Raw genomic sequence first — 14,927 nt, 5'->3', positions numbered from 1 at the left:
TCACCCTGGGCTCCTGACCCGCTGCTTCCAAGATGAATAGGCAAATGGTGCAGAAAGCAAGGAATCATCTACCGATCATTTCCTACAGTCCCTGGGAGGGGAAGTGACTTGTCCAAAGTCACGGGATTACCAATAATTGGGTATCATTAAAAATTATTATCAACTCTGGATTTCCCTCAATTATTCATTTAAGCCAATCTTCTAACCATGTATTAACACATTTCTTTTATATATTTTTCCCCTTTAAAAATTTTAGATATGTTTTTGTTTAATTAACAAAGTAATATATGCTTGTTGTAAAAAACCTATAAAGTGAAAAATAAAAGCCCCCTTCCTATTAAAATCCCTAGAGATAACCATTAGTGAGTTCTTGTGATTCATTCCAGACACTTAAACAATTTAAAGACAAAGTTAACCCTATCTACTGATTTGTATTCTTGGTCATAGTGTTAAAAAAGACTTGCCGATTATATGAAAGAACGGCTCTAGGCTGAGGTCAGAGGCGGGGGGTTTGCATCATGTGGAAGGACAGAGCTGAGTTAAGCATCTCAGCAGACAAAAGCTCCCACTGGGGCCTATCAGCCAGGGATCTGGCATGAAGCCTTCCTTTCTGAGTTGGTGAAACAGTGTGGAGGGGAAGATGGTGGGCTTTGGAGTCAAGCAGACATAGGCTCATATGCTGGTGCTAACACTTCACAGGCATGTGACCTTGGATTGTCCTCTCGTTGTTACTGTGCCTTAGTATCCTCATTTGTCACATGGAGATTAAAACACTACTACTTCATGGTGCTATTGTGAAGACTGAATAAAACAATGCGAGAATACAGCGAGTACTTGGCATTAAACATGCACTAAAGAAATGGTAGCTATCGTTATTATTCCAATTGTTGTTGTTATTATTATTCTGCTGGCTCACTTGAAGAAAGGAGAAAGCCTGCAGGTCCATTACCTATCACCGCAGAAACAGTTCAACCCAGGGCCTGGCACCCCTCAGTTAAGTACATCTGAGAGGAAAAGGAGACAACTAGAAAGTCTTTAGTCTGACCAGGATTTAATGCCCAGGAATTCCTCGGGGTATTAAAAATTCTAGATGTACACCAAAGCACCAGTACAGGTGCCCTATAAGCTCTGAGCACAGGAGTCTGCCTTGTGCAGCTCCCATGTCTGAAGGGCTGGATTGGTGGGAAGCGAGACCATTTTCTTATCTACTCAGGCTACCTGATTCAGCAGCTCTCAGGCCCAGCTGGCCCCAGAAGTGCCCTAGACTGGCCAGGGACAGCAGGCTGGCAGGGCACAGACGGGAGGGGGTACCCTTCTCCCGCTGAATTCCAGGCCCTTCCTCCTAGTCCTCAGAGCACAATGAGAACATTATCACAGCCACTTCATCCAGTCTTGCGCTATCCGGGGGCTGGAGATGACTAAGGGCAATATGATAATACACTCCGCCAGCCAACACACAGCAAGAGACACCCAACACTGGACCAAAAGGCCTGCTGAGCCCCAACATAACTTGAATCCCAGAACCTCTGATGCAAATTTATTAGTCTTAAAACGCTTCCTGCAGGTCCAATCTTTATATTACCAAATGCCCCCAGCTCATGGAAATTCTGTTAACTGACCACACGCACCAGGGAGACGAAGGAATGAAAGTTACTGCTCCCAACGGTGCCAAGAGGCCATGGACTCTGACCTAGATACCAGACCCAGCCTGGAGCTCTGGTCACTCGCTACGGTGAGGCTTCTTAAGGATCATGGAGGACTCAGCTGGAATGGAGGTGCGGGTGCACACAGTTCCCTGACGACCCGGCCCTGTACGTCTCAGGGTGTCTGGCATGGGGCTGGTGTCCTTGAGGACATGTGGAAGGAACCAGGTCAGTTTTGGGATCGTAGACGCTCCCCAGATTATCGGGGAGTCTCTAGAGACTGGACACAGCCCTATTTGGAGACTAACCTCAAGATCAGGAGAGTGGAACGATACTATTTCACTCTCTCCTCCAGAGCATTTTCTCTCCCAGTTGGGGTTTCTTCTCCCCAGAAACCCTGCTGTCCACCCCTTACGCACTCTCTCTCCTTCTTTCTTCCCGACTCTGTGACTCCATTTCTCTTTCCCCTCTTCACTGTCCCCCTCTACTTCTTTCCTGTCTTTCCTCCCATTTTCTTCTATTTTCTTCTTCTCATTGTCTTTCTCTAATTGGCCATGATAGAGAGCTGGAAATATCTCTATTATTGGTTGAATTCCTACATTAACATTTAAATCCTGTCACCTTAATTTTCAAAAAGATGAACCGAACATTTTATATTTTGCTTTAAAAATACTACTTTTAACAATTAAGGACTTTGAAGAGGAGGGGACTTTAAAGATCACCTAGTTCAATGGCTTTTCCGGTACATGAATCCCTTTAGAGCAACTGTGACATTCAGTTTCTCCTCGGACACTTCCAGGGATTGGAGCCCATTATCTCTAGAAGTAGATCAATTCTAACTATTAAGAAGTTCTTTACATTAAGCTTAACCTGCTCCCATAACTTCCACTCCCTGGTTACCAGGACAATCGAGGATACAAAAACAGTGCAATCAGCAGAGGGCAGTGAGGTACATCTTGAGTTCAAAGTATGGGGTAGACGAGTTGGCTGTTAGGTTCTCCTATCTCTTGCTTAGGCAGGCGAGATTGATGACATATATTACAGCCAGACTCTGGCAGGCCTTGAATGCCAGACTAAAATGTGATGTGTTTAACATATCAGGAAGGTAGTCAAGTGAAAACATCCATTAAGCAGTCGAAGATAACAGTATTAAAGTTATTATTTACAAACACTTACATGCCAGGAACTGTGCAAAGTGCTTTAATGTCAATTATCATCGTCTCAATAGAACTATGACATAGGTACTGTTACTATCCCATTTTATAGATGAGGAAACTGAGGTCTCAGAACTAGTAAATCACTAAACCCAGGCCTGCCTGACTCTGATATCCATGCTCTGAAAACAGCACTCTACAAAAAAAGGTCAGCAAAGACCTGGACAGGAGACCTTGATTTGGGAGTCACTTACATAAAGGGCGAGAGGGTCCAGAACAGATGGCCAGGTGTCTCTTTTGAGCCCTCTTCTACAGATGAGCCCCCAAATTCCTCCAGTCCTGTGCTTGCTTCTAAACTCCCCTGCTCCACCTCCTGCTGCCTACGGGACTCTTGTCACCTTAAATTCAACACGTTTACACCAGCTCCTGTCATTTTTCACCACCTCCCCAGCAACCAGTTCCCAGCCCAATATTCCTGATTCTTTAAGCATAAAAGAGGATCCAAGTTTGCGTCAAATCAACCTGGGCTCAACTAGATTTGCCATATACAAACCATAAGGCCTTGGGCAAGTCATAAAACCTCAGTTTTCTCATGTATAAAATGGGAACAGGAATAGCACCTTTCATGGAAGGTGCTTGTAGGGATTACATGAGATAATTTGTATACAATATATGGTGTAGGGCTTGGCTCGTGGCAAGTGTTAAGTAAATGGCATTATTCTTGCTATTATTGTTGTTTCTCGGGCTTGAAACTCCTCTTGCATAACTATTTATGGTTAATGCCAATGCTGAGAAATGGGAGGAAGAAGAGGGACCCACAAATAGACAGTAAAAATTCAATGCAGTCTGTACTCTCTGTAGTGACCTCATCCCTCTGGCTTTGGGGGCGGCTTCTGCAGGGTCTCTTTCCCATACCCACCACAGAGAGAGTTGGGCTCTAGCCAAGCAGCAGCCCGCCCCCTCCCTCCAGACCTACTTACTTGGGGATCAACAAGCAGTGCTGTTGTTTCTACCTCTTCCTGTCAGTTCCAGCCTGCATATTGTCTCAACTGCAGCCCTTGCCTCCCCTACATACTCTTCTTTCCCTCTAAAGATCTAGAATCAAAGCTTTAGAAATCATCTAGCCCGAGCCCTCAAAAAATTAAGCTCAAAATTAAAACAGTCATTAAAAATGTTCCTTGCACAGTTAAAGTGGGCCTTCACCCGATCAAGCTACAGGTACCCCAGTCCTCACTGCAATACGTGCACTGTGCACAAACACTGGAGTTGCCATTGTGCAGAGGCATAACCTCAGCTGTGGGTCTGCCTGTGAATTTACCAAGTCTCCCTACCTCTCAGGTCTAGTATGCTATCAAGCCCCACCTCCCGGAGACACGAGGTAAGTATGGATGGCTAATGACTACTGATAAACAGGGCATTGATGACAATCACAAACCCTCAGACATTTGCACACCCTCCCATCCCCTGAGGCCCGAGGTAAATATGAAAGGAGGCTCCAAGGAGACAGGCATGGTGTTTGTACACAGTGAGGGGAGAACAAAGGGAACGGGGAGCCTACAGGTGGCGGGCAGGGAAAACAGGCGAGACAGACTGTAAGATGAGTCAGAGAGAGTGAATGAGGGCACTGGGTCGCATCAGCTACCGCTCAGCTGCCCCCAGGGGTGGTGCGAACTTGGCGAAGGGAACGAGGGAGGCCGACAAGGGGAGTTGTCGAAACTCAGAAAGTGGGAGCCGGAGTGTGTTGCAGATGGGGAGCAGAAGCTCAGCTAATTTCCAGGAGGGACCGGAGCTCCCGCCTTCAGAGGGCTCCCGGATCTTCCTCGCCTGGCTGTTCCCAGGGCTGCAGGGTTATGGCAAGGCAGCCGGGATGGCAGGGGAAGGAAAGCGTTAAGCCAACGACGAAGATGTCAGTCCTAGAGATCACTGGACCCCTGCTTGGCGGACAGAAGCCACCCAGTGGCTGCTAACGCCCTCCACTGATGTAGTGCTTTCAACATATTTCAAATGCCCTCACACTAATGATCTCATTTAATCTTCAGCACAACCCTGTGAAATGGGCAGGCCTGGGATTATCTCTCACATGCTCCTCCCCTCATTACCCAGTGGATCCCTCAAGAGCCCTCTAATTGTTTCCTCTATCCTAGAAACATCTGACACTGAACCACCAGTGCCTTAAGGACTACAGGGAGGTCGGGGTCCTCTATCTAGGCTCCATTCAGGGCTTGCTGGCTGCTGTTTGTCCAGGGCTGGGTGTGACAAGAAGTCACAGGATGTGGAATCATTCCCCTCCTGGAATTTCCCAGGCACCCCTCCCCCTTCACTTATATCTGAAAGCCTGGCACATAATGACCATTTCAGCCAGTCCTCAGGGAGCTGTGTCAGACTTCCCCTCATCAGGCCAATGGAAACCTGAGGCCTAGAGGGGCAAAGGCCTCTGCCCCGAGTCACACAGAGAGCAAATGTGGAGGAATCCGTGGAGACCTGGAAAGAGCACAGGTCTGGGGCCATCAGAAGACCTGGGTTCCAGTCCTGGCTCCACCTGCCTATTAGCCCAGGTCACGGAGACAGTCGCCAGCCTTGGTTTTCATCACTGTCAAATGGAGATAGTAATACTCATCTCTTGAGGTTGCTGGGAGGATTCCGTGAGATTAAAACATAAAAGAGTTACGTAAAAATGAATTACTCTGATTATCAAGTAGCACAGGTTAACAACATCAGGACTCTGGTGTCATGGAAAGAAGCCGGACCAAGTATAAAGAGTCTGGCTCTCCTTAACTCACCTGTGTGGCTCTGGGCAAGTCTGAGCCTCGGTTTTCGAAGGCCCCTGGCAGCTGTAAGATGGGGGATTCTGTGGGCTATGCCTCTGATACAAGAATTCTGGCGCTGGCCGCCCTGATCTCTTGACAGCCCCATTATCCGTGCCCCACATTGCCTTAGATCCAAGAACCTTACTGAGGGGGCCAGGGAGTGGCCAACAATGGGAAATCCCATTGGATCCTTCGCTTCATCCCTTCTACCCATTTCCTCAGGGCTGAAGTGCACTCTCTTAGCCTCCGTTGCCCCCCAGCTTTAAGGGTGGGTGGGGAAAGAGAGTAAGGGGTAGTGGTGGGGCTCTTGGTAATGAAACTGATGACAGATTGCCCATGTAAGATTTCCTGGTGGGAAGCACTGGACTGCCTGGACTCCCTTCCTCCTGGGAGAGCTGAGTCTAACTGTCCTGCTTTTAACATCCTGCTTCTCCCAGGAGGACCCCAAATGTACCAATCCCTTTGAGGAAGCGGCTCAGCATAACCCTTGCTGAGCTCCTGGAGGTGAATTAAATACTAAATAAGCAAGGCCAGAGCCGCTGGTGTAGCAGCACATTCCCATAACACAGACAATGGCCTGTAGCTCATCTGTCCCTCTTCCAGCCGTTGCCACTCTCCCTCCCAGGCAGGGCTTCCCTGCACCCCAGCCCACACTCCTGAGAGAGAGTAAGAACTGGTAATGTTTTGCTCTCCCCAGCAAGTCATCAGCTCACGGTTCCTTGCGTTCTTCCTCCAACCCTCAGTGTTAAGGATTCCAGGGACCTGGAAATGCCTAGAACATTGAGTCATGGCATCTGCAGCATTGAAACTTAACAGGTCTGTGGTTGACCAGGCAGGGGGCCTCTGCAGCTTAGTTCCAACGGGGCCTGGAGGCTTCCCCAGGGAAGGGAGCAGCTCAGGAAGGACGCTGAGGCCCTGATATCTCTCAGGGCAATGGGGAATTGGATCTTACTAGGATGACGCCTGGGTGTGGGGGCCAGTTGGTTTGTTTCTCAGATCAGAAGAACCTCAGAGATCACCCAGGCCAACCTTCTATTTTACGAAAAGGGAAACTGAGGCTTGAGGAAGGGAAGAAGCAACGTACACAAGGTCACTCAATGAGCTGTAGCAGAGCTAGGCCAAGACGCCAGGTCTCCAGCGTAGAACCCCGTGCTCTTTCCAACCTTCTGCGTGATTTCCTTCCTAAGATTCTACGCAATGGGCCCAGGGGACCACTGGACCACTTTCACAGGGAGCAGGGCCCGTGTATAATCCTGCCTCTCCATCCAAGAACTGAAAGCGCCCAAGGGCCACTGGTTCCAGTTCAGCTCTGCCACTTTGTAGGATGGAACCTCAGTCATGTCACTTTTCTGAGCCTTGGTCCCTCACCTGTAAAACGGGGGTTTAAGAACCAGGACCCCAGATAGCTACCATAAGAATCAAATGAGATCATGTATGTGGGGCATTTTGTAAACTGTGAAGTTTTCAAACGTCAGATAGTAAAATGGTGTGAGGTTTGATGGTGCTGCAAAGGGAGGACGTCCCAAGGGAGGCGGCCAGGCAAGAGCGAGAACCCACACCCAAACGAGGCTGAGTGCCTGCCTGGCTGTCCCTGGACCTGACCATACTGGGGGCCACCGGCAGAGACGGACAGGCAGCAGGCCAGACCAGCCCAAGCTCACTGGCTTGAGGGACTGCCTGCTGCTTTGCTGTGTGTGTGTGTGTGTGTGTGTGTGTGTGTGTGTGTGTGTGTGTGTCCGTCCTCCTAGGTGCTCCAGGGAGGCTCTGCCTGGCAGTCCAGAGTCGCAGAAATCTGCCTGCCTTCTCCAGGGGAGCTCTTGGCAGGAGGGCAGGACGCTTTGCTTCCAGCCAGGTCACAGACCCTCAAAGAAAAGTCTGCCAACCCAGATCCCTCTGGGGACCTCTGGAGAGCCCCTGCTCCCTCGGGGGCTCTTACCTTGTACTTGACTGCGAGCAGCTCTGTGGCCTGCTGCTCCCGCCGCAGGTCTTCCAGCATCTTCTCCTTCTCCTCCAGCAGCTTCTGCTTCTCCTCGCTCACCAGGCTGCGGTCATCCTGGATGGCCGCCTTCTCCTCCTCCAGCTGCTCCTTCTGCTGCTGCAGGTAATTCTCCATGTTCTTGTCCAAGGCTGACTCCAGGGTGGCCTGGGGCAGGCGGTAGTTGTTGTTGTCATCTTCCTCTTCGGCCACCCAGGCCTCCATCACGGGCCCCTCAGGGTACCCAGCCGGGGCTGACACGGCCTTCTTCCTGCGGCTGCTCTTCCTCCGGAGCCGCTTTCCCAGCATCCCCTTCTTCTCCAGCTGGGCCTTCAGGCGGGCGATCTCCTCCTGGAATTCCCGCAGCAGCGTGTCCTTGGGGTCCTCGTTCACCCGGGGCTTGTTCTTGATGTTCTTGGCCCGGTTGGCAAAGCGCAGGGTGGAGAGGCTCTCATCGTAGCTGTGAGAGGCTGGCCCCAGGGTGGCCACCATGATGGTCTTGGCATTCCCCCCCAGAGAGTCCTGGAGCAGCCGGGTCAGCTTGGAGTCCCGGTAGGGGATATGGGTGCTCCTGTTGCCCGCCAGAGCAGCGATCACGTTGCCCAGGGCTGACAGCGAGAGGTTGATTTTGGAGGCTTCCTTAGGCCTCTCTCCACTACCACCACCACCTCCACCACCGCCACCACCCGTGGGCTGCGTGGCCGTCCCTCCAGCTGCGTTGGGGCCTGCCTTGTTCTGCCTCTCACTTCCAGCCAGGTCCACGAGGTTGAGCTTGCCCACACGGATGTGGTCCTGGCCATCCAAGCCACGCTCACTGCACTCCACGGTGATGACAAAGATGGCATGGGAGCGGGAGCTGACCTCATTCATGTGTGTACTACCCACCGCCCGGGTCTGGTTCCCCAGGTTCATCACGTGCTCGATCTCCTTGACATTCTTGGTGACGAAGGAGGACAGGTCCTTGATGTAGACGCCTGTCTCAGGGTTCTCCTTCAGCTCTAGCCTCTTGCCAGGCTCCTTGGAGAGCAGGTCCCGAATCTCCTCCTGGTAGATCTCCAGGTAGGAGGCCCGGATCAAGTACTGCTGGTTCTGGGAGCGCGAGATGTGGGTGAAGATATGCTCAAAGGCATTGGGGATGACCCCGCGCTGCTCGGGCTCCACCCAGGTCCCCTGCATGGTGTAGGTCTTGCCCGTGCCGGTCTGTCCATAGGCAAACACGGTGCCATTGAAACCTTGAAGCACCGAGTCTACCAGGGGCCTCACGGTTTCATCATACAAGTCTGCCTGCTTGGAGCTGGCATCATACACGGCATCAAAGGTGAAGGTCTTGGGCAGCTCCCCTAGGGCAGCGCGGGGGTTCCGCAGTGTCACCTGGCCCAGTTTCACGTCCATGGTCAGGATCTGCTCGTGACCAGAAGCCTCCTCCTTCCGGCTGAGGGGGCGGCACCGGGCCACCACCTTCAGGGCCTCACTGGCCTTGGTTTTACTGGCCATCTTGCTGCTCTGTCCTTCCTGACCCCCGCACCCCTCTCCGCAGCCTAGGCGGTCCTGCTGTCCTCCCTAGGTCCGGATCGGCGGGGCCGGCCCAGCCCCCAGGCGCCGTTCTTCAATCCGCCTGTAGCCTCCTAGGGTGGGGATGCTGGGAGGTGGCCCCGTCGCTGCTGCAGTCCGGGCCTCCACCGCTCTCCAGTCCTCGCTGCACCGGCTGCGGAGGGAGAATTAGGCAGAATCGCCGGGCAGCCGCGGGAGCAGCGCCCACCGAATGGCAGTACCCGGAGCCCGCCCCATGCTGGGGCAGCGGGAGCGCTGCCGTAAACAGCTACGGCAACAATGAGATAAAGGAAGAGGAAAATGGGATGGGGGTGGGCGGCAGAGCTGTCTTCTCCTTGTCCTCCTCCTCCTCTAGGGATCCATGGCGGGGGGCTGCAGGTCCTGGGCGACCGGGGGTCCCGGCCCTCCCGAGGGCAGAGGCTCACCTGGAGTCCTCTCCCCCAGCTGGGGGATCATTCATTGCAGCCAGCGCGGCTGCTGCTGCCTCTGCCTCCTCCTTCCCCGCCGTCGCCACCGGAGAATGAGAGAGAAAAACAGAAGGCGATGGGGCGGAGCAGCGGCAGCGAGAGTGATGTTGCCGCCGCGCTGCGGCCCCGGCTAAACCGCCCGGCTGGGGTGGGGCAAGGGGCGGGGCCGTGGGGCGGGAATCGCGAGCCCTGCGCCGCCAGTGCGCTGGGGACCCGGGTGCATGCCCGCTCGCACCCCCACAGACCCCTCCGGAATGACAGGCTCCGGTGCAGACCCAGGTCCTGTGCGCACCAGACGGGTGCAGCGCAGCCACCGCCCGCCGTCACCCCACTGGGCCGGAGCATGCTGGGAGTTGTAGTCCTGCCTTTGTTAACCCGGTTCTGGCAGGTTGCTAATGACTTCTCCAGTCCGGAAGGCCCCTCCCTCTCTGGCGTTCTGCCCCCGGAGTGACTGTTGAGGTTGCAGCCTAGCTGGGGGTGGGGGTGGGGGGTGGGGGGTGGGGGGTGGGATGCGGGGTAACCGCTACCCACACCTGTTTCCTCCACAACCAGCATCCTCTGTCTCTCTTCTGCTCCTGCCTTTCTGCCGGCAGACTCGTACATGTCACCCCTCCCCGTAAGGGTGTTGCCAGGCATTCTAACTCCTAAATGTTTCTTGACTCTGTCCTTTCCTCTCCCTACCCTGGTTTACTTCTGGCCTTCCTTTTCTCTCTCCTGGAACCAGCTTCCAGCTGATTCTCTCCACACATCCTCTCCGCACATGCACCCTCGTCCCCTCCCCTCCTCCAACACCAGCCTTCCATATTGTATAAAAGCCTCTCCGTCTTCTGACTCCTGCCGCTTCCCAGCCTCACTTCTCCTAGAGAGACTCTGTGTTCCACACAGTCATTCCTTCAAACAGTCACCCAGCGCCTGCTAAACCTCAGGCCTCATTCTAGGAGCTGGACCTTCCTGTCCTCAAGGAGCTCACAATTTTAGGAACCATTTTTCGTTTCCTTCTGCCTGTGCTGTGTTGCATCTTTGTGCCTTTGCCAGGAGCACCCTGTTACTCTTCTGTACTTGGTGCCCTGCTGCGTGGGCAGTTCAAGCACCTCCTCCTCTGTGAAGCCTTCCCTGACCAATCTCTTTTCCTTAACAGGGAGAGACACAGACTTTGCATAAAACAAAACTTGGACTCAAGTTGCAGTTCTAATCTCCATCCAACTGTGTGACTTTGGGCAGTCACTTATCTTGCTCTAGCCTTAGTTTCCTCATCTATTTAAAACAATTAGTTTTAAAGTGGTTTTGAGGCTCCTGAAGTTCTGATCCTCCTGAAGTTCTGAAGTTGATCCTCCTGAAGTTCTGTACCAATGAGAAGACTCATTTTTAAGCAAGCCCTTAATACATGCATGTGTCCTGGCTTGGCTTGCCTGACAGCTCCTGCTTCCTTGAGAATCCTTGACAGACCAGGCCTGTGTTTGGTGTTCCACTTTGGGGTCTTCATATTTTTTCCTCTAGGATACAAATCAAGTATGATTCCTCAAGCCCAGGGACCAAGCCAGTGTCCTACCCATGTTCCACTCTGCAGAGGGGAGTTGAATCTATGCATTGCATCTGAGTTGTCCATATTCTCCCACCTTGAGGCCCTTCTTTACAGAGGCACCAGAAGAATCTTTCCACAAAACATTTCCAGTCATGTTATTCTCTCGAGGGCCTATTTGTTTAGTTCTTCAACTCTACAAAACCTGTCTCCTCACCTCTTCCCCATCTTCGAATACCCAGGACCCAAATGCCAGCTCAACTGGAAGCTTGAGGCTTAGCTGGTGGCTTCCCCAGTTCTGAAGTTTCCTGGCCTTCCTTAGCCTTCTCTTTGATCAAGTTCTACTGCTTGTGATTAACTTGATTTTTGGACCAATTACTGGGTGAGGTTTTGGCTCTGTAGACTAACCTCTCTTGGCTCTGGCAACCTGACTTCTGAATGGACCATTTGGCTCTTGAACTGTTTTCCTGTTGCACTTGGCTTTGCTTTTTGGACTACCCTTCCTCTGCTTTGGCTTACCTGCTTGGCACTATAGCGCTGGGTAAAAGGGATTCTGGCCCTGTTCTCCCCACCCAATGTCACTACCTGGCAAGGCACTTGCCCAGATCCTCCAGCACGGGAGGGAATCCCATTGGAATCCCATTGCTTACAATGTGTGACAGTAAGTAAATTATTCAACTTCTCTGACCAGCTATTTCCTCAGTGGAAAAAGTGAGGATAGGAATGCTTACCTGGCTCACAGCGTTTACATGAGGATTAAATAAGATAATGAATGTGAAAATTCCCAGAACATAAAAGACATTCAAGAAATAGTAGTTTTCCTTCCTTTTGTCCTTTGCATTTAAGGTTGTTCACATCCTGTGTCTCCCTTTTCAGCAATCCTTAACCAACTGACCTCTTTCAACTCTAACCATTGAATGGTCCTAAGTCTTCTTTTTCTTCCAATGCCACCCTCTAGTGATCACTATCGCTTATGGCTTCACTAAGTGTCTAAATGATTTCTAAATTTGTGTTTCCAGTCCAGACTTCTCTGTGCTCCGGTTCTATATATTCAATTCTCTAATTGATACAGCCACTTGGATAGCTCCCAAGTACCTGAAATTCTACTTGTTAACACCAAACTCATCGTCCTCCCCTCCAAACTTGCTGCTCCAAGAATGGTCCCTAGCTCTGTAAACAGCTCTTCCCCCACCCTCAACATATCTATTCAAATGCCAAATCCTATCAATTCAACTTTGTAAATATTTCTCAGATCTATCAACTTCTCCATTTCCACAGCCAATATCATAATCCAAGCCATCATCTTCTCTAGCCTGGCCTCCCACTATAGCCTCCAATCTGGTCTCCCTAGGTCTACTCTTACCTCCACCCATCCATTCTCTACAAAGTATTCTTTTAAAAACAAACACATGTCTGATCAGGTCACCCTTTGCTTTAAAACTTTCAATGTTTCTCATTGCTCTTAAAGTCCAAATCAGTAATGCAGACCCCAAGGCCCTACATGACCTGGTACCTACCCAATATCTCCTGTCTCATCTCAGGCCACTTTCCTCCTTGCTGCCTGTATTCTAGTTCCAATGGCCTTCTTCACCTCCTTTCCAGCTCCTACCACAGGGCCTTTACACATTCTGTTTCTGCTACATAGAACATTTATCCTCACCATCTTTGCCTAGATACCTGATCTTCATCCTTCAGCTCTCAGCTTGAATGTCACTTCCTTAGGGCACCTTTCTTGACTTCCCCACCTAGGTTATGTCCCTTTGTATTACATAACAGCTGTTTACAGAGCTGTTATGGCCCTTTGAGAACAATGTTCTCATTGTTCCCTGTATTTCTTTTATAGAACTTAGCATAATTGTAATTAAATAATTATTCATCTACCTCCTCTGTTGTTCTGTGAAGACAATACATGTCTGTTTCATTCATTTTTGTATCCACAATTACTACAGATCTTCCTTGACTTATGATGGGGTTACATCCCGATAAACCCACCGTAAATTGAAAATATCTTAAGTCAAAAATGCAGTTAATACACCTAACCTACCGGACACCATGGCTTAGCCTACCTTAAACATGCTCGGCACACTTACATTAGCCTACAGTTGGGCAAAATCATCTAACACAAAGACTATTTTATAATAAGGTGTTGCATATCTCATGGAATTTATTGAATACTGTACTGAAAGTGCAAAACAGAAAGGTTGTGTGGGTACAGAATGGTCATAAGTGTATCAGTTGTTTACCATCATGATCGCATGGCTGACTGGGAACTGTGGCTCACTGCCACTGCCACTGCCCAGCCAGGAGAGAATATCATACCGCATGTCACTAGCCCAGGAAAAGATCAAACTTCAAAATTTGAAGCATTGTTTCTATTGAATACGTATCGCTTTCTCCCCATTGTAAAGTCAAAAAGTCATTATTTGAGCCATCGTAAGTTGGGGACCATCTGTAGCCTAATTCCTGGCACATAGGTATGCTCAATAAATATTTTTTTTTTTTTTTTAATTTATTTATTTATTTATTTATTTTTGGCTGTGTTGGGTCTCCGTTTCTGTGCGAGGGCTCTCCCCAGTCGCGGCAAGCGGGGGCCACTCCTCATCGCGGTGCGCGGGCCTCTCACTATCGCGGCCTCTCTTGTTGCGGAGCACAGGCTCCAGACGCGCAGGCCCAGCAGCCGTGGCGCACGGGCCCAGCCGCTCCGCGGCACGTGGGATCCTCCCGGACCAGGGCTCGAACCCGTGTCCCCCGCATTGGCAGGCAGATTCTCAACCACTGCGCCACCAGGGAAGCCCTCAATAAATATTTTTATAAATAAACAAAATAAATATGAATGAATGAATATGAATTTGTGCTTCATATGAATATCACCTCTTCTGGGAAACCTTCTTTGACTCCCCTGATTCTACTTTCTAATTAATCTTTCCTTTCCTCATGATTCTATAGCTCATTGTTTAGTCTTATAGTACTCATAGTCTGACTAGTAATGTGGTTAACTGAATCTGTCTCCCTCACCATATGTGTGCCCCCCTGAAGACAGGAGCTGTGATTTTTGTCTTTGTGTCTCCTTTCCCCATATCTAGCACAGAACTCTGTATACTTTATGTAATCAATATCAGTTGCTAAGCAAATAAATGAATGCTCCACGGTCTTCAGGGCAAGAAAATGGAGAGGCAAGACAAAGAAGTGACAGTAATAAACTCTTATATTTGTAGAGTGATTTACAGTTAATAGAGTAGGATCATCTATATTACTTTATCCTCACATCAACCCCAGGAAAGGGGAAAATATTAATATCCCCGTATTGTGAGGACTCTAAGCTTTAAGCCAATTAAGTGACTAAGGAAGGAAACCCAGTCACCAAGTGGCATAGTCAGTCTTCAGACTCCAAAACTGAAACCCTGGGGGTCTTTCCCCTATGCCATGGGGACAGCTTACCGTGAAGATGGCAGAACAGTTGCTGCTCAGTCCTGGTTTGAACGACAGTTTCCTAAGAGTCCAGACCCATCGTTGGCTTGGTAGGAGGAAGAAGCTCCCTTTGCTTCATTTCCTTTGACAATGAAAGTTCTTTTTTCCCGGGGGATTCCCATACCAGCATCTTCTTCCAGTATGGTCTCAGTAACAGTCTGGGTGAGACCACACCAAGAACGCAGAGTTAGCGCTTCAATATTCCCAGGGGCTTGCAAATTTCCAGATGCAAGTAATTCAAGATTTGGGTTTACCTTGCAACACCAAATTCTACCAGCAGAGGGAGACATGACTATGTGACACCATTCCTAGATGAAAAGGAAGTTTCTGGGCTCTCAATCAG

The 14,927-nt window shown here is 50.3% G+C and overlaps 1 protein-coding gene across 2 annotated transcripts in view; it reads right to left on the bottom strand.

Moving 5' to 3' along the window:
- KIF3C (kinesin family member 3C) overlaps positions 1-9,935 on the bottom strand; it is a 38,132-nt gene extending 28,197 nt beyond the window's left edge. Inside the window, exon 1 of one of the 2 annotated variants that reach the window (XM_082356879.1) lies at positions 7,541-9,935. In XM_082356879.1, the coding sequence (XP_082213005.1) occupies positions 7,541-9,073 (1,533 nt within the window). In that variant the 5' untranslated portion in view covers positions 9,074-9,935. The remainder of the gene's footprint in view (positions 1-7,540) is intronic. The other variant, XM_082356878.1, reaches the window with a different exon arrangement.
- Positions 9,936-14,927: the final 4,992 nt, after the last annotated feature.

This window comes from Balaenoptera borealis (assembly GCF_965194805.1).
Source record: "Balaenoptera borealis genome assembly, chromosome: 15".
Taxonomy (NCBI): Eukaryota; Metazoa; Chordata; class Mammalia; order Artiodactyla; family Balaenopteridae; genus Balaenoptera; species Balaenoptera borealis.
Note: the sequence above shows the minus strand (reverse complement) of the source record. Positions and strands in the feature narration are given on the sequence as shown.